At 46.1% G+C, this 27456-nt stretch overlaps 1 protein-coding gene across 1 annotated transcript in view; it reads left to right on the top strand.

The window, feature by feature from the left end:
• LAMA3 (laminin subunit alpha 3) overlaps positions 1-27456 on the top strand; it is a 1062926-nt gene that overhangs the window by 379783 nt on the left and 655687 nt on the right. Inside the window, exons 12-13 of the mRNA XM_078687418.1 lie at positions 5686-5724; positions 22849-22986. Coding sequence (XP_078543544.1) covers positions 5686-5724; positions 22849-22986 — 177 coding nt within the window. The remainder of the gene's footprint in view (positions 1-5685; positions 5725-22848; positions 22987-27456) is intronic.

The following is a 27456-nucleotide window of genomic DNA, read 5'->3' as shown; positions in this document are numbered from 1 at the left end:
CACGTTATGCATACAAATGCAGGGGGTACCATAGTTAACCCCATGTGCACCCTCCACCCCCCAACTCCCTGGAGGTCCGCAACAGGCCCCCAATGCCAAAGACCGAATGCCGCCATGGAAAGGCTGATCTCCGCCTGCATCCTAATAAGGATGGCGGTGTCTTGCAGACACCGCCACCATATTTGGGATGTTTTTCGCCCGGTCGACGAGTCGACCGGTGGAAAAGCAGCGGACGGTCTTTCCATCTACCGCGGGCCCCCTCCAGCCATTGTAATATGGCGGGGGAAATAGGATGCGGGCAGAGGGAAACGTCAGGCGGATCACCACCGCCGTGCGGGCGGTGGCAATCCGCCCAACACCCTAATAGACCCCTACAACTCTCTTCAAAATGCAAGTCTCGAGACACTAATGCTTCAACTGGCTGCATCTTTTATTTTATTAGGAATATTTAGAGGTCATAGAATCAAGCTTTTTTAACTGACTTTTTAGTGGGACAGAGAAAGGATGTGCAACAAGACTGGCTCATGTGCTAATAACATTATTGACCTTTATCATTATTAATCTTTGAGCATATATTCAACACAAGGGATATACCTCAAAACACTCAATTGTGCATGGGTGTATAAAACCAGCATTCAACAAAAACATAGGCCATTGCTATGCATAGGTTATCGCTGGACCTGCCATCTTTGGCATGATTTCCCCCCAACTTTTTGACTTCCATCCTCCTGTTATTGCTGACTTTGTTTTTACTGGCTGTAGGACTCTGCACACTTTACCACTGCTAACCAGTGCTAAAGTGTTTGTGCTCTCTCCTTTAAATATAGTCACATTGGCTTATACCCATTAAGCCCATTTAATTTACTTGTAAGCCCCTAATAAAGAGGTACTACATGTACGCAGGTAGTGTAAATTAAATGCTACTGTTGTACCTCCAGCACTGATTGTGCCACCCACTTAAGTAGACGTTTAAACATGTCTCAGGCCTGCCATTGCAGCCTCTGTGTGAAGTTTAAACTGCCTTTTCATTATGACAAAATAATCCTTCCTTTTTAATACATATGAGTCACCCCTAGGGTCGGCCTAAATATCCCATATTGCAGGGTGTACTGAATTTCAAATGTTGGACATGCACTTTTAAGTTTTACCTGTCTTGGTACTGAAAAAACTTGTGCATTTGTTTTTCACTGCCGCAAGGCCTACCTCTCCCATATAATAACATTGGGTTACCTTATTACATTTATAACGTGATAACTCTCAATTTGGAGGAGATAAGAATGTCAAATTTGATGTATAAAGAATTGCAATGTAAACCCCTCTTTAATGATTGAGTTGGATTTTAAGTCATAATTCACAAAAATGCATCTTGTAGAAAGTTGCCATATTCTTGTCACAGCAATTGGTGCCTGCAGCCTATATCCTGGGCCACATGACTAGGTGTATCTGGCAGTTGGTCTTCATGAATTGCGCCCAGGTGGGCCATCTTTGACTTGATGAAGGGGAGCTGTCACCTACCCACTGCATATCAAAAAGGCTCTGCCTGAGAACACTCACAAAGGGTTTGTCTCTAGTCTTTTGTGACCCCAGACAAGTTGGGGCCAGGGCATGAAGGTAGGAAATTCCAAGCACTTCTGGGGACGGAAACCTCCAGAACCTTCTACTTCAAAGTGGGCACCAGGTATAAATACTGGATAGTCAGATTCAACTCTTCAGTACACCTCTGGACCTTTTGAAGGCTCAGAAGGATTTCTTTGCTGCTGTGCAAGAAGGTCTGCTAATCTGCTCCACTATTGACTTAGTGTAAAGGACTAGAGCTACATCTTGAATGAAGGACCACCAGAGTGACTCCAAGGGCTAGTTGACTGGTTTTCTGATCAGAATCGCAGGGACAGAAAAGGCTCCAACCACCTTGATTCCAACACTTGGACTTTGTCTGCTGTGAGTCCTACCCCCCAATGTGGTGCCACCCCAGTCCTGGACCCTTGGAAGTGGGCCTAAAGGGGCTCAGGCAACCCAGCTGTGGCCCCTTAGCAGAACTGATTCAGTCCGATACATCTGTACTTTAGAATTGCCGCACTGCAATGCATCCCTAACGCAGGAACTCGCATCATAGTCCCGTAGCTCCTCAGAACCACCACTGCACAAAGCATTCTCGACGTGGAATCTTCTAATGCTACACAAAAGCTATTTAAGGTACTTTTTTAAACTGGCCTAACTTGGTTCATGAATCTGGCCTGCGCTTCATCGAAGTTCCATGACCTTGTGACTTCGTCCTAGTCCAGGCTGACCAAATAACCTCAGTTGCCCCCTTGTGCTTCTAGGCCTTATTTTTGCTTACATTTTTAACATTGCATATCTTCTGTTCTACTGATTAGATTTTTTTCATTTTGGTCTTAGATAATTTATTAAATTTGCTTGATTCTTCTAATTTAGTGTGGGATTTTTCTTGTGTTGTATTTTCACTTTATTACTGTTTGACTTGTTGCATAGTTTACATATTGCCTCTGAGAAAAGCCTGCCTGCTTGTGCCAAGCTACCAGAGTGTTAAGCATAGGTTAATTTGGCGTTTGCTTGTGATTTCACCCTAATAGAAGTTATGGTTGCTGCTTGAGTGGGATTTTACTCTCCTCAACCTGTAACCCAATTTCCTACAGTCATGCACTTGCTACTTTTTATTCTGTAGCCACATCCAACCTCCTTTCTCACTTTGTTTTGCATTTGGGGAAGGTGTTTTGTTGTACAGTGCTTTGCTTCTTTCTTTGGCCAGCACTCTAGATCTCTCCCTAGGTTCTGGGTTCTGGAGTTCTCCTTCGCCCTGTTGGCAGTTGGAGCTCTGGTTGGACGGGGGGCTGACCTACCTATACCTGTGCTGCAATAAAGCTTCTACTTCACCTACCTGCTTGTAGAATCATCTTCTATTGTACAACATTTGGCGACTTGGACTAGTGGAGTGTCCAACCATTTCTTCTCCGCGTGTTGCTGCAGCCAAGGAAACTACTACAGTGCGGTAGAGTTCAAGAAACCCCAAGAACCCCGTGTGGACAGCGAGGAGCGAGGACGCTGACATCAATTTCCATCTCAACGATGACCGCTTGCCAAAAGTGCACTTTCCCGATGTTTTCATCGTCGGAGGACTTCTGATACAGTGATTGACGTCATCTCTACCGTCGAGTCAGTATCGCGGTGAGTCGCTTAGCAACGCTAACTCACGCTGCGCGTTCACAACTTTGAGCCAGGCGAGTGCGTCATTAGAACGCTAACTGCAGCAGCGACGGCATCACTGAAGCGCAAGCTAAGACAGTGTCTACGTCAGTCTAACGCAAGCGGCGGAAGTGACATTTTACAAACAGGAATCAGCGTCATTGGAACGCAAGCACAAGCGTCACTGGAACGCACAACTACACAGAAGCAGCGTTCCCATCTCATTCTTGAAGCGCATTTCACTTGCGCATGGACTCTCGCTGTGGTTACAACGTTTAACGTCAAACGCACGACGTTTTCGGCCATTTTACAGATATTTGCATATTTACTCCGGATCTCCATGGAAACACTCGTGTTTGAGCGCTAAGCATCGGTTCTTCGCCCCAGTTCTCCTCTGTGATAAGTGTGAACATTTATTATAAACTCATTTTATCTTATTATTTGGTATACTTATTTCTTTACCCTATTAGTGGTCCTTGAACATGGCTCAAGCGATCAATGTCGCTCTTCCTCCTCAATTCTTATCGGAACCAGGCATTCCTCCAATAGCCTGGGAAGACTGGGTAGTCATGTTCTTTAACTATATTGAGGCTCTGGACGGTGAGGAGTATTCACCAAAACGGAAAAAAGCATTACTAATGACCACATTGGGTACTTCTGTTCCCGTTCCTGCCTCCTCTTCCTTGGTTAATGTTGGTTTAAGGAGCTCTCGTTCTCGTCGCCCTCCCTCGTACTTAAATGACTATGTGCATTAGTGTTCTTTCCTTTTCCTGTGTTTTCTTTCCTTGCAAGGAGGGGAGATATGTTGTACAGTGCTTTGCTTCTTTCTTTGGCCAGCACTCTAGATCTCTCCCTAGGTTCTGGGTTCTGGAGTTCTCCTTCGCCCTGTTGGCAGTTGGAGCTCTGGTTGGACGGGGGGCTGACCTACCTATACCTGTGCTGCAATAAAGCTTCTACTTCACCTACCTGCTTGTAGAATCATCTTCTATTGTACAACATTTTTCTGCCTTTGAGTAGGTCTATCATGCAGGACATCAAAGATATTCATAGATCTTTGGCTGAATAAATGCCCTTTCGGAGTGAAGGTGCCCACAGGGCCCTGCTTCCTGCCCCAGAGCGGCAGAAGGAAGAGATTTCAGGAAGGAAAGGAAAGGGAGAACATTTTGAGCGATTTCATAGGGCAGCCCTTACTTTAGCGAAGGTCCTGACACACCCTTTCTATTCGTGTAATTGCATTGGTAAAGCCAATAGGTCTGGTGTTAAATGCCAACCTTTAAGTTTTGCCCATGATTTTTCATTTTGTAACGGTTTTCGTAAAACTTTATTACACAAAATATTTTAGTTTCTGCAAACAGTCTTGTCCATTTTGTTTCCTCAAGGAGCACATTGAGCCAATAGATCCTGGCACTAAAGGGGACTATTTTTTCTATGCAAGTGCAAATATGCAAGTCACTCACAGTGAAGGTAGTCAGTGGCTCAAGAGGGCTGGCATTTGCCCCAGGTCGTAAGCTATGTGAGTGGAAGACAAATGAAAATGACACAAAAAAAACGTCCAATGGGTTCAAAAGATGGTTGAAAGCCAGTAAAAATATGTTATACATATATATGTTTGCTAAAATCAAATATCTTAGCTAGCGCTGGACCTAGAAAAGTTAAAGATGGTGGGCCGTGACGAAGAGGGAATGAAAGCTTAGAAAGGATGGGCTTTAAAGCGGAGGGGTCCTATTATATACACGCTTGCAGCTTTAAGATAATGACATGTATTGTTTCGAAATTATGAAAACTCAAACTGAAAAAAGCAACTTTTTATTTCATATATAGTTAGCACTTTTTTAGACTACCTAACACTGATGGTTGTATGTCAAAACATCGTAAACATAAATCTCGTCTGACATAAACATGGTGTCTTAAATATCGTTTGCCCAAAAAAATGTAGTCCAATTAGTTTTACGTTCTCTATTATTAACTGTACAGTTCTGTAAATGCTATTTCGGACGGACACAGTAATCGATAATCTGGCCCAGACCAGATTGGAATGTTGACTCTGCCCGGCCACTGCAAGGTTGTCCTGGAAACTACTGCTCGCGTGCGTCAAGCACGAGGACACCACTGCTCACGTGCGTCAAGCACGCGATCATTATTAGGACCCGTACTTTCGTGGCGCCCGTGTGTAAAGCAGCAGGTCCTGCTGTGTCACAAACCTTCCCTGCTTGCTTTGCTACCCAACCTCCTTTGCCCTTTTTGTTCCATAAAGTGTTATTCCTTTCAAGTCTGATAAAGAGGAACTTTAATGTTCTTTGGCAAGTGTAAAAAACCCCAGCCGCGCGCGGCTGGCGCCTGAGCTTCCCTTCCTTTAAACTTGGTCCCTGCCCCAGGTTCAGCTCATTAGCACTCACGAGACAAGCTTATTTCTATTCTGGTTTAGCCTGCTCAGATGTTGGTTTAATAATTCGCTCTATTTGTTTTTTATATTGTTTGTTCAAGGACCATGCACAGACGGATTCTTTGGACCACGGTGCCAACGTAAGTGCTGTAATGCATTCATTGGATTTGGGCGGGGTGGTGTCTCGTGCAGCTGAGGTGCCTGGGGGTCTTAACAGTGCCAACAGCCTTTCATAATAAGTGAAGCGTAGCGACATGAAAGACAATACACCATTAATTTTAATTCTAATATCAACTATCTAACATGAATGTATTATTCCCTATGTTAACCAATTTAAAATGGAAACATCTGTATCGCTTTAATTAGTTTACATAACATTAAGATAATGTACTAAAGCAAATGAGAGGTGCGCTTAAGAGTATACAGTTTCAAGTCAATGTGTGATAGTTCCTTGATGTATGTTGTTTTACTATATTGTTTTTGCCATTACTTAACATTAGGATCACACCATACCTATAGGTAAAAGAAAACAACACTTTAACTGCCAAGGAATTGTATTGTCTGAAAAACAAAACAGACAGAACTTCCCTGTTCTGTCTTTGCCTTTAAACTTCCACCACTGGTTTTTGCTTGCTTCAGGCCATCTAGATAGGTCGTAGGGATGTTTGTCCCAGACACATGGCCAGCTTTAGGGCAGTGCTGCACTGGGCACTGGCCTGTGGAGGGGGCTTGACCTGGGGGGGGGGGGGGGGGGGGGGGGATCCGCACTGTGTTTTGCAAAAACTTATGATTGGCGAGATGAGGGGCACTTTTGCCCAGTGGGACGGAGAGAATCCGAGAAGGCAGGCATGGGGGCGCCAAGAAGGATTGTTGCACCAGGCGCCACCGCTAAAGCCGGCTCTTCCTAGACAGCCATCATGTAGTGTACAGATACAATAATTCACTCCTGAAACTATACAACCAGATCCTACAAAAAATTTGCTTTTCTACTTTTCAGCTTTTTACACCGAAATACACATGTACCTTTGTAGCACCTCCCCCCCGCCTTTCTCATCTCACTCCTGACTATGTCTATTTGCGTTTTTGTATGTATGACCCTATCCAATCTTTATACTCTCTATTTGCTCTATCATTGATCTTTCTTATTCCTGTCTGTATCCTCACTGAAAGCTTCAATCTGGAGACTAAGGTGCATCATTCTTTAGCCTCTTTGGTCTCCTTTATATTGCTTAAGACCCTAATGCTTCAATATGAAGGACAATGGTTGGCTCACGGTGACTTTTATTTATATGAACTAGTGGGGAGAGTCCAGGAAAGATGTCCTACAAATGCCCAGTCACTGTCCAATTGCATAGCATGGCGTTATTGCTCATAAGACTATAACACTGCAAGTACCAAAGCAAAATAGGCCCAAATCTCAATTGTGAATTCAGAGGCCTCCACCACCAAACTGTTCCATTTTGAAGAAAGTGATGTCCAGAACTGCTACTCTGAAGTCCCGTAATTATTCGACTGAACTCGATAGTTATCTTCTATTGTTTTTCCAAAACGAAACTAGGGAAACATCTAACCAACAACCACTTCCCATACCAAAATCCAACTTTCTGAGCAAACTTGTTCAAGTTCGCAATGGTTCAACCACGAAGATCCTATCCTCCTCTGACTCCCCCCCTCAGACATGTACACTGGTCAAAGTAACAAATCGTAGGTTATCCGCTCTCCCTCACTATCAGGATAATTGTAAATGCCTTGCTCCTCACTTCTTCTGTTTCCTTAAAGGTTAAAACATGATAGCTATACACAATTTCAACAAAGTGCAGATCATGTATGTATGTATATGTGTGGTATTTCCATAGTGTAAACCCAGCCAAAAGGATGAGAGGTATTGTACATGCTCAAAGACAAGCATATGTCAAAAAAAGGAACGACATTTGAGTTGTGGATAGATAATGGATTGTGATGTAGTGTTCTTTAAAGAGGTGAGTCTGTAACTCTTTCCTAAGTTGGAGAAGCTTTGAGACAAATGTCTTGGAAACGGGGATGTTGTTCCAGATCCTGGGTGCCTAGATGCAAAAGGCCTGCTGCCTAGTTTTATCTTTCACACACTTCTTAGTCTGCAGTCTGATGGTGTCCTGGCTGCGGGTGTATCAAGGTCCACCAGAGATGGTTGAACTTGTTTGCAAGATAAGCAGGGGTGCTGGTTGTGGGCATGTCAAATCGACCCAGTGGTGAGAAGATCTGAGAATTCATCAATTAAGTCCCTGTTCTGCCCAGGAAGGCCTGTAGATGAGATGGAAGGTGTCAGTCTTGAGTTGCAGAGCCTAGGAAACAGCAGGCCAGCAACTCCATGGAGTTGAGATCATGACATTTTTTCCAGCTATGAATACATCTCCAGCCTTTCCTGCATCACAAATGTATTGGAAATCATAGTACCTGTATAACTGTGCATTCACCTGGTGGCAAGTAATCTACTATGTCAGACTCTGTCTGGCTCTTGGCAAAAATTGAACTTTTGTACCTCGGAAATGAGCTACTTGTCATCATCAAAAGAATTACAAACATGTGTTCTAATACTACTGGAATTCTCCTCAACTTTCAAAACTAATGAACACCAGCTTCCACTTAATAGCCTGGCACTGTTTTCCTGTGTAAGACCGACTGTAAGTCCATTCCCTTCTTAAGTAGTTAGAACAAACAGTCCAAATCTAGGCTCCTCCCCTCCAGGGACTCAGACATCATGAGCAGAATCCTGTAAAGATGGCCATGTTACTAAATCTTTATAGCATCTACGTGGCATTACTGTTGGACAATTTGACATCTAAGCCATCTTTGTGCCCAAAGGAGTAGATAGAAAAATGAATCTCCCCTCCTCTTTGAACATCTCTAAAATGTAGCCAAATGATCCATCAAAATTGAGGTATTCCAATCCTACCCTGAATGATTCTAGGGCATTCTCCCCAGAGGCAATATTGGGGAAACTTGGTTGTAAATGGTACATTTTAAAGCAATTCTCAAATAATTTTGTCAAAACTACATCCTTCCGAGCCATCACAAACTAAGCCAAAAACTAATTCCTACTTACAAAGGGTGAATTTCCCATGTAATGATAGGAGATCATCCATGCAAGAGCATTTCGAACAAATGGGGCCAAATGGTGCAGTTATAGCGAGTTCTGATAGGTATTGATTGAATATTAAAATACTTCTCTGGTGTGCCTGACACGTCTCATCATACAAAAGAACTGGATAGAGCAGTAGCGGCCCGTTGTGGAAGTGCTGCCGGGCGCTGAATTGGGGCAGGGGAGGGGCAGTGTGGGGAGGTAGTAAACTCCGGAATACGGCAGCAAAGAGATAGTACACAAACAAATAAATAAAACGAATTTAATTGCACGCACTGCATTGCATTTGGCGATGCAGTGCGTGCAACAAAATTAGTTTTATTTATTTGTTTGTGTACTTACCTCTGTGCGGCCGTATTCCGGAGTTTACTACCCCCGCCCCACATCAGCGCCCAGTCGCTACTGGGAGAGAGGACAGTTCATCCACCAAAAAAACCGAATAAAATGGTAACAAAATGAAGCATGTTTCAGTGTAGTGTCCTATAATGTTATAAAAAGTAAAATGTTTACAGGCAGTTAATTTAAGCTATGTATGAGCACCCAACCTTCAAGTTGTATTAGCACCTTCCTTCACGACTGTTTTCCCCTGCCTTTCATAATCTCATCCAGCTCCTTCATGGTAGATTTTCAGTCGTACAATGACTTAGATGTACTTAGATGAGACAGGGTAGATTCATGTTTTACCTGTACAAACATGCAATATCCTCCAGGAGAGGCATGAACTAAAGTTAACATGTCGATTCAGCTAGAAGACATATATATAATAATAAACAATTGATAATGTCCTAAAAATCTTTATAGGTGATGAACACTATGTGTTCCACACTCACAATGAAACAACCCTTAAATACCCCAGTAAAGTATTATATGGGAATGCTATAAGTATGTCCTCAATGTCCAATGTGGCATTTCCTGAAAAAGCAAATGCCAACGTTTACTTTTGGATACATAAACCCAATTCTGGCTAACCAAAACTTTGAAATATTTGAAAATAACATTTATCACCAAAGTATCAGCATCCTATTTTAAGAAAATCATCTAGTTTTGATCCTTAATACCAGTTTGTGAAAAATTACTCAAGTGTAGAACTTTAAACCCCTTCTGAAAAAGCTGCACTGGCTGTCCATCAAACAGAGGGTGAAGTTTAAGATCAGCTGTATAATGCATAAGTGTCTACAGGGGAAGGGCCCAGCATATCTGACTAATAAATTCTCCCGGTATATACCGACACGCTCCTTGAGATCCAGTGAGCAGGCCTCGCTACAGGTCCCAAGATTTAAAAAAGTAAGACAAGGGGGAAGAGCTCTCGCTGTTGCTGGTCCAACCTTGTGGAACAGCCTCCCACTGTTTTTGAGACTGTGCAAGGACCACTTTCCTTTTAGGAAACAATTGAAAACCTTCCTTTTTCAAAATTGATCCATACCTATGGCCAAGCTCCGCTAGTTGTTTTCTTAGCTGCCAAAGGCGCGGAGATACTCCTATGGGAGGTGATCCTGGCGCGGTATAAACATGCAAATAAATAAATAAATACATTTCCCTCAAAGAGAGAATCAAACTCATATGCCCATGTATGACAGTCACTTGTCAGGGATACACAACATATAATAGTGGTTTCCACCAAGTGCTATTTATGCCCTCCTGTTGCTGGGAATCACACAAAAACATATGCCAGTGTTGCTCAGTGTTATTCTTGTGATGTAAACAGTATGGCAAGGATGCTTACAATTGGCAAAGCATAGGCATCTGAAGCCAGGGCCACCATTATGACTGGGATGTCAATCATACTGCCTAAAATGCACACAATGTGCTAAGCAGGCCCTCCTTATGCCGGGGCAGTCACAATATTCTGAATACCCACAATATGCTAAGAACATTGGCCTAAATCATGTCTTCCATGCTCACAATCAGTAATAGAGGACCATTTTATTCCATTGCAACATAATTCTGATAGTGCGGAAGGGGACACAATTTTAAATAAATACAGTTCAACCTTCAACTACCATCACTCACGGGGTAAAACTCCGATCCTTCGCTGGTCCCTCCTCCAGAAATCTCACCTTAGGTGATGGATCTTTGCCATCGTATTTTGGCTCAAGGAGCAATTTCAGGCATTACAAATTCAAAATTCCAATTTAAATTTCAGTTAAGTAAATAATAATAAGAGTTTAAATTAGTTTTAAAACATTAATTTCTCTTTAAGAGATTAGTAAATTTCCTCTCTCTTGTTTTTTTCAGATTAGTCAATAAATTCAGGAAATTACAGAAATCTCAATAAAGAGTTTGGTTAGAACACATAATCACATTGGGCATTAAGCACGTTCCATAAAGTAATTAAGCCCCTATTCTAAAGCTCAAGATGGGAATTTAAAATTAGAAAGACCCATATCGAGTCCAAGCTCAAAAAGAAAAGAGTGAGTTCAGGATAGCATACAGCTCAAAGCTATATTAAAGCATCAGAACGTCCCATAAAGAGTAGTTCATGAAACTCATCTGAGTCTCAATAACACAAACAAATCAATATATAGTTGCAGTAGAAAACTGTAAAATAAAGGGTAAAAAAACAGAATCAGCAAAAGCCACAACTGTCAGTATATAACACGGGACAAGCCAAAGGTGGGTAAAAGAGTGGAGAGGAGAGTGCAGAGAAGAGCTGTGGAGTTAAGTGTGTAGTCTAGAACACTCACTAATATAACATTCATTAAACTAGGTTGCAGGCTCTGTTTGCTCTTGTCTAATCAGGGGACATCACTTGTGTGTGAGCTGGTTCACGAAATTACATGCAGCTTGCAAAGTTCTTGTCACAATGTTAGTTACAGACATTCTCCCTTGGGCAGCTTTTGGAAGCATAATCCTTGATTCCCATAGGGTTCGATCACATCTCGACCTTCCAGTTATTCCATGTTTCGTTGCTAGAACAATTTCCTATACTAAAGAAAAGGGAAAATTAACTTGCAATGTCACGATTAGGTAATACATTTCATTTAACATGAACAGGAATTATTGTCTAAAGTGTACAGTTATTCCATTCTACATTATGTGAAAGTATATAAACAATAAGATGCTGAGCTAATGCAAATTAACTGATGCCTTGCAAAATAACACATTTTCTCAAGCCAGATCATTCTGCAGTTATGAAAAATATTTCTAAGCATGTCACATTAAGGTCATGTCCTAAATTCTGGTGTGCATATTACAGCAATGTTGTGTGAACTTTTCTGAGGCCTAATCTTATAAATAAGGCTGCTAGTGCAGATTGCACATTATAAATGTGTGTCCTTTTCAACTTTACATTTTTTACATTAATCTTTGCAAATTTGGATGCTAAACTAAATAATTTTGCACTTGAATTATTAGACTTTATCAATTCCAAGAATGGCCACCATACAGCTAGAAGTGTCATCACAGTACCTAGAATGTCTACAGTAAGTCAAGAACTGCAACCTTACGCCAGGGTCACCATAATTGTTAGAATGTCAACAGCGTATGAGGCAGAGTATCAAAATGTCTAGAATGCTCACCAAATGCACGGTCAAATTTGTTTCTGGAATTCCCACCCCACACTCTATCAATACAACTGTCATGAGATCTCTGCAGAATATAACACTGTCCATATCTATATATATAAAAACTAATGTATGTCTGTCTGTCTGTTTGTCCTTTATGCATTACTACACCATTCATCCGATCGCCATGAAACTTTGGGAAGTTGTTGAGTACACTCCCGCAAAGGTTTCCTGCATAACATTTTTTTAAATATCGGCCCCCCAGGGCCCTCATAATCTTTCGAATACTGATGTACGCACCAGACGGAAAAACAACAAATCGTGTATCCACAAGCACTCGAATAAATACATAGAATTAAAACATCATTCATCCGATCCCCATGAAACTTTGGGAAGTTGTTGAGTACACTCCCGCAAAGGTTTCTGGCATAATTGTTTTTTAAATATCGGCCCCCCAGGGCCCTCATAATTTTTCGAATACTGATGTACGCAAAAGACGGAAAAACAAAAAATCGTGTATCCTCAAGCACTCCAATAAATAAATAGAATTAAAACAGCATTCACAGGGGGCGTGGCCAAGATGGCAGTGTGAGTGGACGTGCTTCCCGGAGCTCCCGCCGCCGGCCGCTAGCATAGCGAGTTCCACAGCACCTAATCCCCCGTATTTGGGCCCCACCGGAGAGCGCTTGTCGCCCTGACGGGCTTGGTGCCGGAGAGGAGCCTTGCGGAACGTTCGTGGCTCCTGGAGCCGCGGGGAGAGGTACGGCCTGGGAGCGGCCTGGAGCGGCCTGGTGGTGTGCGGAGGCGAGGAGGCATGGCCGAGGTTGGCAGTGGAGCGCAACCGGCCTGAGAGCGCCTCGGCTGGGGCTCTGCTACGCGAGAGCCGGTGCGCTGGGGGTGGGTCCGGCCCACACGGTCTCTGCGTGAGGCCCCCGGGGTGGTGTTGCCCCGGAGCTGCTGCGGACCTGCCGCTGCCAGTGGGGCCCGGCCGCAGAAGAGGTGACCACTGTTGGGGCTGGCAGGAGAAGGAGGCGGTGCGGCCCTCGCGGGGGGCCCGCCAGCTGGGCTCCATTTGACTGTAGTCCGGACATCGGACCCAGGGAGTCCCGCACTGAGGTGAAGAGCAGCGTGCGGATGTGGGGGTCGCCCAGAGAGCACTTGGACGGCCACGTGGCTTGGAGGGCCGGCGAGGCGCCACGGCACGGCGTTACCGCTCTCCGCTGGACTTTGGGGGCTTCTGCCGGACAGGAGGACCACCTGGAGGCAGCGGCGGGTCTGTCACGGGCGCAGGAGCCTGGCTGTCGGGGTTGGGGCGGCCAGAGTGACTGCGAGTTGGCGGCCGCCATTTTGGAACGCGAGTCGGGTGCCTGACAGAGCGAAGGGTCGCCCTTTGCGGGGCACCGCGTGAGAACGTGTTTGGTCACCGGAATAGCGGACACGCACTGGAGGCCTGCGGTGGTGCGTTCCCCGGGAAGGTGCGGCCTACCTCAGGACTGGTGGCTGGGACGGCGATCGGGTGGCCTTGGTGAGTGTTCAGACATCGAGGCGTGGGCCCTGCTGAGTGAGAGGAGGTGGGGTCGGAGCCTTCCTGCCGTTCGCGTGGTGGCTGGAGGAGCACCAGTGGGTCCCACAGAGGGGTTCTTTGAGCAGACGGAGGCCTCTTAGCTTTCAGGAGAGGAGCCGGGCTCCCCCACGTGCTTGAGGCCCAGCTCCCCCTCGCCACATAGCACCAGCCGCGGCCCGGTTACATGCCCCGTGGGATATGTCCACTGCAAGAGGCCGGAAAGATAGGACCATTAAAGACCTGTTCACCCCTAACACGGCGGAGAAGCGGTCAGAGCCCACCGCGTTGGGACAGCGGGCAGGAGCTGACAAAATGGCCACCAGCACCCCTGCCTCTGGAACATCGAGTACCGAGGAGCCCATCACCAAGGCCTAGAATCCCTCTTCAGTAGTCTGCAGGAGGACATTCACGCTCTGAAGAAGGAATTGCAGGAGGAGATTAGAGAGGTCCGCCGCGACACAGATGCCATAGGAGAAAGGGTGGCTGACTTGGAGACCAAAGGCGAGGGGCGTGACATTGAAATAGAGGCTCTGCAGCAGGAAATCATCTGTATACATGACCAGCAGGTGGACCTTCAGTCCCACCTTGAGGATTTAGAAAACCGCTCCCTTGCGGCATAACATCAGGATCCGGGGGGTGAAACAGACTCCCGATACGGAGGATCTTTTCCACTTTACGCAAGGCCTATTTAACCACATCCTAGGTAGGCCAGCGGACTCCGCTCTACGCATTGATAGGGCTCACCGGACGGGTCCGCCCAGGGCCGCTTCAGCCCTGCCGGCTGATATTTTAGCCTGCGTACAGGATTTCCGTACCAAGGCGGAGATCCTTCACAAGGCTCGACAGATGGGAACTATCTCCTTTGGAGACCACTCGCTGTCTTTGTACCAGGACTTGGCGGCCATCACCCTTGAAAAACGTAGGTCCTTCAGACCGGTCACCGCGGAGCTGAGACGGCGCAACATCTCATATAGTTGGGGCCACCCCTTCCGACTGGTGTTTAAGTGGGACAATAAGGTTTGCCAACTGAGGTCCTTCCGGGAAGCATGCCGTCTCTTGGGCATCGAGGAGCCGAAGGAGGAGGAGGGGCTGTCTACTCGGGGGCTGCCTGGGTAGACACCTCCGGGCAGTGGCAGCAGCAACGGAAGAGGCGCAGGCCGAGACGTCCGCCCGCGGTGGAGATCAAGGATGGTCAACGAGCGGCGGTGGAGACGGCGGCGATGGAGCTGGCGGCAACTGGCAGTGGTTGAACATTGGACTCGACACTCTGTGGCATTACTAAGATCGGCTGGGATGGGACGGGACGGGTCGGCGGCGGGAGTGGAGGCGATGGATTCGGACACATTCCCCCAATACTGTTCTTCACTGTGAATCTACATTAGTGGATGATGGACAAGACTGTTTCCTGTATCCTTCATGTTGGGGAGGGGGGGTTTTCTGGTCGTTTTGCTGGGGGTGGGGAGGGGTTGGTTGTATTGGTTTGTTGGATGCTTCTTGATCCTTTCTGGGGGGGGGGGTTGGTGTGGGCGGGCTTGGGTTGTGGATAGAATGGGGTCCAGGTCCAGGGACTCTTTTAGGCTTTGGTGTGTTGACTACCATAGATTCTAGCGAGATCCAAGCTTCAGGATGTGCCCCGGGGGAGGGCCGGATGCGCGAGAGAGGTGCTTGGCTCACGCTTGATTTCGCCCAGATAAGGGTCCGTGTGGCCCACACGCCTACCTATGCCTCCGACTGAGTTACGAATCCTCACACTACATGTGCGGGGACTCAAAAATCCAGTGAAAAGGAAGGCTGTTCTCTCCCTTTTTGAGGCCTCTAAGGCCGACATATGCTTGCTGCAAGAGACCCACTTACTGCCGAGGGATTGCCCCAGGATGCGCTCTCGCTATTTCCCTCACCAATTTTACTCTTCCTCCTCCACTAAAACTGCGGGGGTGGCTATCTTAGTGGCCCACAGGTTCAGGGGAAAGGTCCTGCAGAAGGGGGTGGAGATCAGGGGGAGGTTGTTGTCTTATAGATTTTCCCTCGGAGGGGCGGCCTTCACGATCTGTTCACGGAGGTGGCCACATCTCCTGATCGACATGTACTGGTGGGAGGGGACCTGAACCTAGTTATGGACACTATGCAGGATAGGTCAGCTCAGCATTCCTCTCAGGCCGGGACACTCTCCGCCGGGGGGTTGGCTAGACTGGCAGACATGGGCATGGTGGATTTGTGGCGTCGATTTCATCCAAATGAAAGGGAATACACTTATTATTCAAATGCCCACATAACCTATACCCACTTGGATTATTTCTTGGCTTCCCCTTCCTTGCATGCACTTACAACAGCAGTGGAGATAGGAGCTGCATCCCTCTCTGATCATTCCCCCATGGTGGCTGTGTTTTCCCTGCCCCCGTTATCACGCAGACCGCGCTGCTGGAAGCTGCGCGACACGTTGCTACATCGCGCTGAAGTGGTGGAAAAGGTCCGGGGGGCTATTAGAGACTATCTGGCGCATAACAGCACTGACGACACATCTTTGGCTACTCATTGGGCGACGCTAAAAGCAGTACTGCGCGGTGAGCTAATCGTGATCTCGGCCGCCGAGAACGCGGAACATGCGCGGAAACGAGAGGAACTGTTGCTGAGGACGCGAGAACTTGAGCGCATGCACCAATGGACCGGGGCGCCGAGGATTTGGAGGCAGTTGCGACAAGTTAGGCAACAACTGGCGGCGCTTGACCAAGACCGGGCGGAATACGCGGCATTGAGGGTGAGACACTTATATTACACGGGGGGACCGTTGCGGGAGATTGCTGGGTCATGCGCTTCGGGAAACACGACGGAAACAGTCGGTCCAGGAAGTCGTCACGCAGGAAGGGCTGGTGGTCACCGAGGACGCAGACATTGCGGGGGCATTTAGCGCTTTTTATACCTCACTGTATACCGGGTCGGTGCTTGACCCGGAGGAAGGTGAGAGGTTCCTGGCTTCAGTCTCCCTCCCTGTGTTGACCCCGGAACAGGCGGATCTTCTGGAACGACCTATCCGGCCGGAGGAGATGATTGCAGCCATTTCGCGCCTCAAATTGGCAAAAGCTCCCGGCCCGGATGGCTTCTCGGCGATCTTTTCTAAGACATTTTGTGCACAAGTGACACCACTGCTGACCGCCCTCTTTAATTCTTTCGCGTACGCCGGGGCGATCATGAGCGACCTGTTGGAAGCTACCATCTCGGTCATCCCCAAACCGGGGAAGGATCATTCGAGGTGCGATGCATATCGCCCTATATCTCTACTCAATGTAGACCTTAAACTCTACACCAGCATACTAGCGGCGCGCCTCGCACCACTGATGCAGGGGCTGATCGACCAGGATCAGGCGGGATTCATCCCTGAACCTCAGACGGTAGACAACACTAAAAGGGCGTTGCACCTAATTGAGAAGGCCTCGAGAACGTCGGGGGAGTACATGTTGCTCGCGATAGATGCCTAGAAGGCATTTGACCGAGTCCACTGGCCTTATCTCGAACAGGTGATGGTGAAAGCCGGGTTGGGCGACAGATTCCGTACATGGGTCCTTAACTGCTATTCTTACCCCTCCGCGACGGTCAGGGTCAACGGATTCACCTCGCCCCGATTTCCTATAGAGCGTGGCACACGACAGGGGTGCCCGCTGTCACCCCTGCTCTTTGCCTTGTATATGGAGCCGTTAGCACAATTGATGCGAACCACTCCAGAGGTACGTGGTATCAAATTTGGGGCATACGTCCACACCATCAGCCTGTATGCTGACGATATCCTCCTGTCCTTGTCTTCCCCGGACACGTCCTTACCGGCCTGTGTGGAGGTCCTGGATACGTTTTCCAGGGTGTCAGGGTTTAAGGTGAATATGAACAAGTCGGAAGCATTGGACCTTTCTCTGGCACCGCATACGCGGGCACAACTGCAGAGGCGCTTTTCGTTCCGCTGGGCGCAGAAGTCAGTTCCCTACTTGGGAATTCAACTGACATCGACGTTGTTGGATACGGTCGGGATCAACTACGCACGTCTACGCCGGCTCATTCGTAATGAGTTGAACAGATGGAAGCACCTCCCTATGTCATGGCTGGGTAAGGTGGCGGCCATCAAGATGACGGTCCTACCACAGATCCTTTACGTATTCCACGCCGTCCCCCTACGTCCACCGGATGGCTGGCTTCGCCAGATGCAATCAGAGCTGACACAATTTATATGGAATGGCAGGAAACCTCGAATGAAGCTAAGACTCGCGACGTTACCTCCTGAAGAGGGGGGGTCTGAGTATTCCGGATCTCCTGCTTTACTATCAAGCGGTGCAATTGAGAACGTTGATGGAATGGAGCAGGTGGGAGTCAGATAAACACTGGCTCTTTCAGGACCAGGCGGTCGCAGGCCGCCCGCTCCAGGAAGTGCCCTTTCTCCGCCATCAACATCGACCCCCCCAATCTTTATGCCTCCTACATCATGAGGGTACCGCTAGAGGTTTGGGATAGCACCAATCTTAAGTTTGAATTGACCACCTTTCTGTCTCCGCTCACTCCCATACTCGAGAACCCGGATTTTACTCCTGGGCTAGATGTGGTGGCGTTTGCGAGGTGGCGTCCGGCAGGCTGTAGATCCCTGTTCCATATGTATACCAAGGAAGGGATTATCCCATTCGAGACTTTCAAACAAGAATACAACCTGCCGGAAATAGAACGCCTTTGGTATCTCCAAGCTCGGCATTGGGCGCTTCATAGTCACGTACGAGAAGGGGCTGATCGACAGCTGCGGCCATACGAACATTGGCTGATTACGAGAACCACGGATAAGCACCTCATTTCTGATCTATATTGCACACTTCTAGACCGGTACTCTCGGGTGTACAACTCAGGTAGGGCACGATGGGAGAGGGAGTTGGGGCGCACCCTTAGCCCCACCGAATGGGACAGTATTTATTACCGCGCGCGACACTCTGCTTATCATATGGGACTGACCGACACGCTCACTAAAATAGTAACATACTGGTACTATACCCCTGAGAGGCTGCACGAAATGGACAGTAAAAGGGAGGCGACATGCTGGAGAGGTTGTGGGGAGAGGGGGTCCTTGACTCATCTTCTATGGGACTGTGTCCATCTGCGGGAGTACTGGAAATTGGTGTTGGATGAAGTAGACGCCCATTTTGATACCGAAATCCCTCGCTTCCCCTCCGATATACTACTGGGTTTGCCCAATCCTGTCACATATCCATTGCGATCCCGCAGGGGCAGATTGATCGCCATCGCTTTGGGAGCAGCATTGCAGAACATTATATCTTTCTGGTGCACCACACAACACTCCCACTTTTCAGGGGTGGCTTTATCGTCTATGGGCGGTTCTAGGCATGGAAAAGCTGTCCCTGATCAGGGCGGGGGAGGGGGCTAGATTTGCGGAATTGTGGCAACCATTCCTCTCCCTGCTAGCTAAGGAATTTAGAGAGGTCACATGTCCTAGGTACCTGCGCCTGCTGCGCTTGACCCAGATCGAAACCTGATGGAGTCTGACGGACCTTATCCTTGCTTGTGGGGGATGATGGACCTGGACCTGGGGAGGGGGGTGGGATGGTGGGGTTGTTGGGTTGAGGGGAGGATTGGGGTAGGGTGTTTTTTTTTCTCTTTCTTTTCTAGTTTTTATTTCTCAACTTTTTGACAAATGTGGCCTATACAGTGGCAGCACCCGTTCAGTGGGGCCTGGTGGGAGACTTTTCGGGGTGGCTACTTACTCGGGGGTTTCCTGAGGATGTAAAACACGATACTCTCATCCCCCTCACCCCTTCCCCCCGATTTGAGATGCGGCTGGCCCTTCGGGATTGTAGGCGGCTTGGTGTGTTAAATACCGGATATATTACTGTTATCATTGAATCAACTGCACGGTATTACGCTTCCAGGCCGGCCCATCGGGTTGTAGGCGATTTTGTCTTTGATGTTTGCTTCCGCAAAACTAATAAAACAGATTTAATACTAAAACAGCATTCATCCGATCACCATGAAATTTTGGGAACTTGTTGAGTACACTCCCGCAAAGGTTTCTGGCATACATTTTTTTAAAATATCGGCCCCCCAGGGCCCTCATAATCTTCAGAATACTGATGTTCGCACAAGATGGAAAAACAAAAAATTGTGTATCCAAAAGCACTCGAATAAATAAATAGAATTAAAACAGCATTCATCCGATCACCAGGAAACTTTGGGAAGTTGTTGAGTACACTCCCGCAAAGGTTTCTGGCATAATTTCTTTTTTAAATATCGGCCCACCAGGGCCCTCATAATCTTTTGAATACTGATGTACGCACTAGACGGAAAAACAAAAAATCGTGTATCCATAAGCACTCGAATAAATAAATAGAATTAAAACGACACTTTGCAATGTTTTCCATATTAAAATGAATAAGTTGCAATAAAAATTACACAATGTAAATTGAATGTTATCATAACGAGTTTCCTTGAATTTCTTCGGAGATCGCAGCAACGCTCGACGGGTAAGCTAGTTTCATACATAAGAGAGTGGTATTCTGTGTGGTCTCGCCCAACAGAGATACCACATTTTAGTATTGATGCTTATACAAGCATTTCCACGGTATGAGAGTATCAACAGCATCATAGATCCTTTTAATTTCGTCTTCAGCGCAGTATATTTTCAAGTAGCTATTGGGAATTGTTGTCCAGAATTAGCAAAGTTTCCACCTGTAAATGGGCATTGGCAAAGTTGGGAGGGTGTCTACACTAAAATATACATTCTTAGCATATGGTGCTACTGTGTTCCATGCAGTACAGAACCATGTACAGATTGTTGGTAGATACACCGGTGTTTACTTGTCATTATGACGGCAGTGGCACGAACTGGATATTTTCAACTTCTTACCATCATATGCATGGTGTTCTGCTGCCACTAAGTATCCACATTGCAGGCATGCAAGTAAGACACATTTGCATGTTAATGCTTGGTCGCAAATAATTATTTGTGGAAAGTTAAAGGTAGCAGAATGAGCGAGATTCAGAGTATTGGATAGCAAAGGTCTCTATTTCTCTAAACAGAAGTTGCTTAACTAACAGGTGTAACCTAAGTATTCATTATCTGCCTTTCTATGCTTGTATGTCAGAAAAACATATGCAGAAATATCGTCTGACATATATATTGTGTCCAAAGATTGTTTACAAAAATATTGTCATTATTGGGTGTAGATTTATTGTTATTAACTACAACCTGGCAATATGTTTTTAAACAATATTTCGAACAAAATATTTTAGAAATTTTGACAATCATGTTCTGGTACCACAACCTTTTAATAGTGTGGCGAGACATTTACACTTCCATGACCATTCAATCTTTGTTGTAGTTTCTGAGTCCATCACTATTGGCTAATTGTGAGACAGAGGCCTTTTTGCAGTGGATGTATGTATATCTGAAAGATGTCTGTTAAAATCTATTATTTTATGTCACTGCTTTTGACATGCAAGCCTTTCCAACTAGTAAAACAAACACATAGAAAATACTTACAGTAATTAAAAGATTAAAAATGAAGATTAAAAAGCACCAAAAAAACTGATAAAGCTTAAAAATGGGAAATACACTTTTCCCTGGCCATTTATGTTGCAAATTAGCACGTGTCCTTATTTTATTGCACCCCTTGAGGTTAAAGGACTGTATACTAAGTTAGCACTGCATTGGGATTTTAAGACAATCCGATCTTGAAGGTAAATGGTAGGGATTGTCGAGCCCCCTTGAAGTGCAAGTTAGTGGGGCAAAGATAACAGTTTGTCCCTCTGCTAGGAGTACTTAGCCCTTGCTTACTGAGTGGTCACCATTCCGTCTGCAAAGAACGTCCCACATTTTTATCCAGCTCTTTAATAGATATTGTGCCATCAGTCTCATTGTGTCTCAGTCTAGCATCTAAATAATCGCATAATAAGTAGGACATATTCTCCTTCTCTGCTACCAGGTGCCCCTTGGCAATATACTTGTCTTTTCTCTTGTTTGAGTTTAGAGCGAACAACACAGGATAAAATGGGCTAAAATCTTCATTCAGGCTATATTCACTAGTATCTGTTGGGGCCAGATTTCTCTTTCTCACCAATGTTCAAGTCGTGAGAGGATCACTCCTGGGCAGATTGAACAACTTGCGATCCTGGGTGTTTGTTAACCTCATCAAATAAAACCGCATAGACTGCAAAGTCAAATTGCCAAGTAGGTACAGTGCATAGTGTCTACCTAAGGCCTGCAGTCTCATTTCTTCGCATTGGATCGTCAAATTCTTTCTTTGCAAATTGAGTACCTATCTTTTATTGTAAGGGGTTATAAGGTGTACTCCAAAATTGCAGTTTCAGATTTAAGTGAGATGCTTACATTTTCAAGATGTACATTCATTTTGGCTGAGTACTCATTTCTGAGTGCTCCTTTCATGCCGCGTGGACCAGCCGATTTATCAATGATATCAAGCATTTCAGTGCATATTTTCCAGACGATAGTCAGCCGACATCTATTGACATGTACTTTCCAGGTCGTGTTATTTACTCACTTATTTAATTACAAAATTACTTTCTCCTGCCTATATTACTTAAAGACCATTCTCTTTGATTGTATCATTAAGATCTGTAAGCTACTTATCTCATTGTACTTTTTCATGGTTCATTGCAGTGCTTGAAGACTTTTTGGGGTTTGTGCAGTCAGGATGGAATATATTTGCATACAGCGATGAAGAGACCAGAAAACCCTCTATGCTCGAAATATATTGTGCAGCTCATAGCACTTTCTTATACATATCATTCATATAAATTGAAAACAGCAAATATGACTGTGACAAAAACTCAATTGACACAGCTCATGCAGCTGACCAGAAAGCAGATGGTGATTGCTTTTAGGCCAATGTTCAATAAATCTGTATTTAAACCTGTGACATTGAGGCCAAGCTGGTGAAACAGTTTCCTTGTTGGCTGTGCATGACCACATGAGTACATAGATTACATTCACACCCCAGCAGATTTGTTGCATTGATATTATTGTGAAAGATAGTGCACAATATTCCCCTAACCCACTTTTGATTCTTACTTTGTTTCTGTCTAGCTTGCCAGTGTTACGGGTTTGGCGTGTTGAATAACCAATGTGATGGAAAGACAGGGCAGTGCACGTGTCAACCTGGGTTTCAAGGTTCATCCTGCGACCACTGTGCAACAGGATATTACAATTATCCTTACTGCCAGAGTAAGTATAACTTGTGGGGGTATTAGTAGAATTACCTCTGAGGGATTTTTGGTAACTGCATTGAAAATCTTTTCCCTGCTAGAGACACTTGGCATAAAATACTTGGAATCGTAGCATTACAGCCTATAACCACGTACAGATCGTGATTTAATGCACCAGGAAAGTGATATGAAATGAGTGATCTGGGTTAGGGCCGTAGATATAGGTAAGTTTCAGGTTTTATATTTTTTCGTACCTATCACCACTTTACTAAAACGGTAATAGCCAGGGAAAATTATTTATAAGTTTCTATATATTAAAAAATAAGTACCAAGTACTGCTGTACTACCTAGGAAGTACTGCTGTACTTAAACAAGCATTTGCAATGCAATAGGTCTCGTATTAGGAAAGTTTGAGTTATTTGTCTTGTACATGACAAATTTGTTATTTATGTGTTATTTTTGAAAATGGCAAAATTAATAGCTTTGTCATTTACAATGCTAATACTTTTATTTTTTGACAATGTGACACCTATAGCATTTTTAATGCAACATGTTTTGTATTTACGTGACTTAGAAGTATTGATTTTACAAATAACAATGTTTTTAAAAAAAATAATGAATACTTAAAAGTTAGGTGGAGTTGGATTTGGAGGGTGGAGTTGGAGGGTGGAGTTGGAGGGTGGAGTTTGAGGCTGGGGTTGTAGGTGGAGGGTGTATTTGGAGGGTGGAGTTGGAGGGTGGAGTTGCAGTGTGTATTTGGAGGGTTGTGTTTGAGGGTGGAGTTGGAGGGTGGATTTGGAGGGTGGATTGGGAGGGTGGATTTGGAGCTTGGAGTTGGATGGTGGAGTTGTAGGGTGGAGTTGGATTTTGAGGGTGAAGTTTGTGTCTGTAGTTGTGGTTTGCGGGTGGATTTGGATTTGGAGGGTGGATTTGGAGGCTGGAGTTGGAGGGTGGAGTTGGACGGTGGAGTTGGAGGGTGGAGTTGGATGGTGTTTTTGGAAGGTGGTGTTGGAGGGTGGATTTGTAGTTGGAGGGTGGAGTTGGAGGGTGGATTTGGAGTGTTGAGTTGGAGGGTGTAGTTGTGTGGTGGAGTTAGAGGGTGTAGTCAGAGGGTGGATTTGGAGGGTGTAGTAGTACTTGGATGGTGGATTTGGATGGTGGATTTGGATGGTGGATTTTGAGGGTGGATTTTGAGGGTGGAGTTGAAGGGTAGAGTGGTGGGCGGGAAAAGTGGTGGCGCTAGAGTGTGGGCGCTAGAGTGTGTGCGCTAGAGTATGTGCGCTAGAGTGGTGGTGCATAGGGTGGTGGATAGGGTGGAAACCAAAGGCGGCGCTAGGAGGAAGAGGGCGAACTAGAGCGAAGAAATGGAGAGATTGGCAGAGGAAGGACCGAGGATGGTGCAGGTAGGGCGGAAGCGGGACTGAGTACGGAAACACATAGGGGCGAAAAGAGAGGGGGCGAGCAGGGCAAAAGTTCGCTCCGAGTGAAAAGAAGCAGAAGGAACAAACAGTAGGAAGAGAACGAGGAAAAGGGCGAAATAGAGAGCAGGAAAGAAAGAAAGACTGTGATTAAGAAGTGGAGAAACGGAGACCAAAGGAAAAGAAAATGAGGGTGAGGAGAAAAGGCGTAGAGACAAGCACTGGCCGTGAAAGTGCGTAAAAACACGAGCAGGAGATGGTGATGGTGGAAGGGAGGGAGAAAATGTTCAACACGGGGAGATGCAGTGCAAAGCTGCAAGTAACACGAGAACGTTATTGTAAACAAGCTCTTGGCATTAGGATAGGAGAGTGAGAGAAAATGGAAAGGAGGACGGGGCATGCTTGAGAGCGAAATGGGAAACCAAAGGCGGCGCTAGGAGGAAGAGGGCGAGCTAGGGAGAAGAAATGGAGAGATTGGCAGAGGAAGGACTGAGGAACGTGCAGGGAGGGCGGAAGCGGGACTGAGCACGGAAAACACATAGGGGCGAAAAGAGAGGGGGAGAGCAGGGCAAAAGTTCGCTTCGATTGAAAAGAGGCAGAAGGAAGAAACAGTAGGAAGAGAACGAGGAAAAGGATGAGAGAGAGAGCAGGAAACAAAGAAAGACGGTGATTAAGAAGTGGAGAAACGGAGACCAAAGGAAAGGGAGATGAAGGGTGAGGAGAAAATGCGTAGACACAAGCATGGCCGTGAAAGTGCGTAAAAACACGAGCAGGAGATGGTGATGGTGGCAGTGCAAAGCTGCAAGTAACACGAGAAGGTTATTGTAAACAAGCTCTTGGCATTGCTGTGGGGGGGGGGGCGGGAGTGTATTGCTTTGAAGTTTGATGGCGGGGAGCAGCTTGGGAGCCCATTCCATTGAAGTCTGGTGCGAGGATAATGGGTTTGACGTGCACGCGCGTCTCACACGACTGGATCACATGAACTGCACGTAATCCGCGCTTGGCCAAGAGTTTGTTTCGCCTACTATATACTCGCTATTAATCCCTGCGGAAAGAAGTGTGGCTCAATGGTTAGAGCGGCAGACCCTGATGCAGAGGTCTAGCCCGGGACCAGGGTTCAATTCCCCGCGTCGGCGGGTCTTGGGCTCAAAGTTCCAGGGACCTGATAATTCTCGCCTCGGTGCCTATTCCAATCATGGAGTCCCACTCTGCAACTCTGGGCAATAGCTTGCTTAATCTCCACAACGGCCCCCACAACGCTAAGGATGCCTAGCCTCCACCTTGGGGGTGCCCAGGAGTGGACATCTCACAGGGAAAGCCAGGATGGGTTCCACAGCGGTATTCGGACAAGCGCCTTGAGACCCTTGCGGGTGAGTAGTGTGCTATACAAGTATCAATTTACATTACATTACAATTTACATTACATATAATAGTGAGACCTAAAAAAGAAGATGTTAAAAACATTAAAAATACTGTATGCTACACTATGGCCCTCAATGGATGTCGGTGGGACTGCCACTGATGGCCTGTCGGTGGTGGTCCGGGAACGCGGTGTTTACACCGCACGACCTTTACCACGCTGCCATTACAACGCAAGTCGTTACTACAACTTGCGCTGGATGGCGCTGTTGGTTAAGGAATATTGTAATTTTATATTCCAACACCTTCACCCCTGTTACGTGGACTGGTATTGGAATATAAAATTATAATATTCCTCAATCCGCGCACTCCAACGCAAGTCGTTGTAACAACTTGCGTTGTAATAACCGCGTTGTTAAGTACCGCGATTTAAAAGATCGCGTTGTACTGAAATACATCCGGTGGTCCCATCGACATCTATACCATTAGTCTGACCGACGGATTATGATTTTGGTGGTCAAAATGAGTTAGGCGGGGGGAAGACTGCCGCCTCTGACAGGCTCTAGGAGCCCATCGGAGTGGCAGTCGGATTCCTAATCCCTACACAGGGCCGATGACTGCTCAGGCACCACCGTAGGGATTAGGATATCCCTTGTCAACTGCCTGTTCATGGCCGGCCCACCGCTACAAACAGGCAACCGGAAAGGGACTTTGGGGGCCCAGCAGGGCCCCTGTCCCACTGTGGGCCTCCACTATGGGGCCAGGGGACACATGTGGTGCCCGCCCAAACCCCCCAAATGGTGCCCGGCACATGCTGCATGGATGTTTACAAACAAGTCCTTCTCAATTATGGCTTGTGCTGCAGCCCTTTTCCAGGCCGCAGCACAAGCCGCAATAGAAAAGGGCATGTTTCCGACCGCCTCATGGGCAGTCACATCGTAAGCGGGTCAATGGAACTGCTAGCTACTAGTCGGGCATTTACCATCCTGCAACCATCGTAATAAGGCCCTATATTTTACAAATATAGTGTACTACAGAGTATTTTTAATTTTCTACATGTTTAATTCTTAACAAAAAAGTTTACGGAGTACCACTGTAATACCTACAAATTACTGTGCTACTTAAAAAAAGAGGTGGGAGGAACTCGCATAAATTCACTTTGCAGAATTCCGCGGAGTAACATAAAAAATCTGCGAGATTCTGCAGAGTTCTGATTTTTAGCAGATGGAGCTTTTTATGCGCTGCAAAATCAACTCGAACGGCACCATGCCGTGCACCAGAAGGGGCTGCTTCTTTGCTGCGGCTCATGTAGATTTTGTACTTGAGAGGCAGCTTTCCTTACCTCGACAGTTGTGATCGACCACGACTGCCCACATTGAGAAAATCTCAACGGGAGCCCTCCTAGCACCTGAACATCACACCAGGGAATGCAAATTCTCGCTCGTGCCAGCCAACTTACTGTTGGTTAATCACATGCCAGAAAAATCTCCGCAACTCGGGGGTTGGCAGAATATGTTTAGAACTGCATTTTACATGCTTAATGCGTTGTGGGCAAAACTCCGCCGGTGGAGCGAAATGTATAAATTTGCCTATGTAGTGTTCTATAGTGTATTTTACATTTTTTATATATATTTTCTGTAGCTACCATAGTACTTTGTAGGTACTCACGTGGTTCTCTGTAAAGTATTTTTAAAATATATTGAAAAATATAA

Source organism: Lissotriton helveticus, chromosome 4_1, assembly GCF_964261635.1.
Source record: "Lissotriton helveticus chromosome 4_1, aLisHel1.1, whole genome shotgun sequence".
Lineage (NCBI taxonomy): Eukaryota > Metazoa > Chordata > Amphibia > Caudata > Salamandridae > Lissotriton > Lissotriton helveticus.
This window is presented reverse-complemented; position numbering and strand designations above follow the sequence as displayed.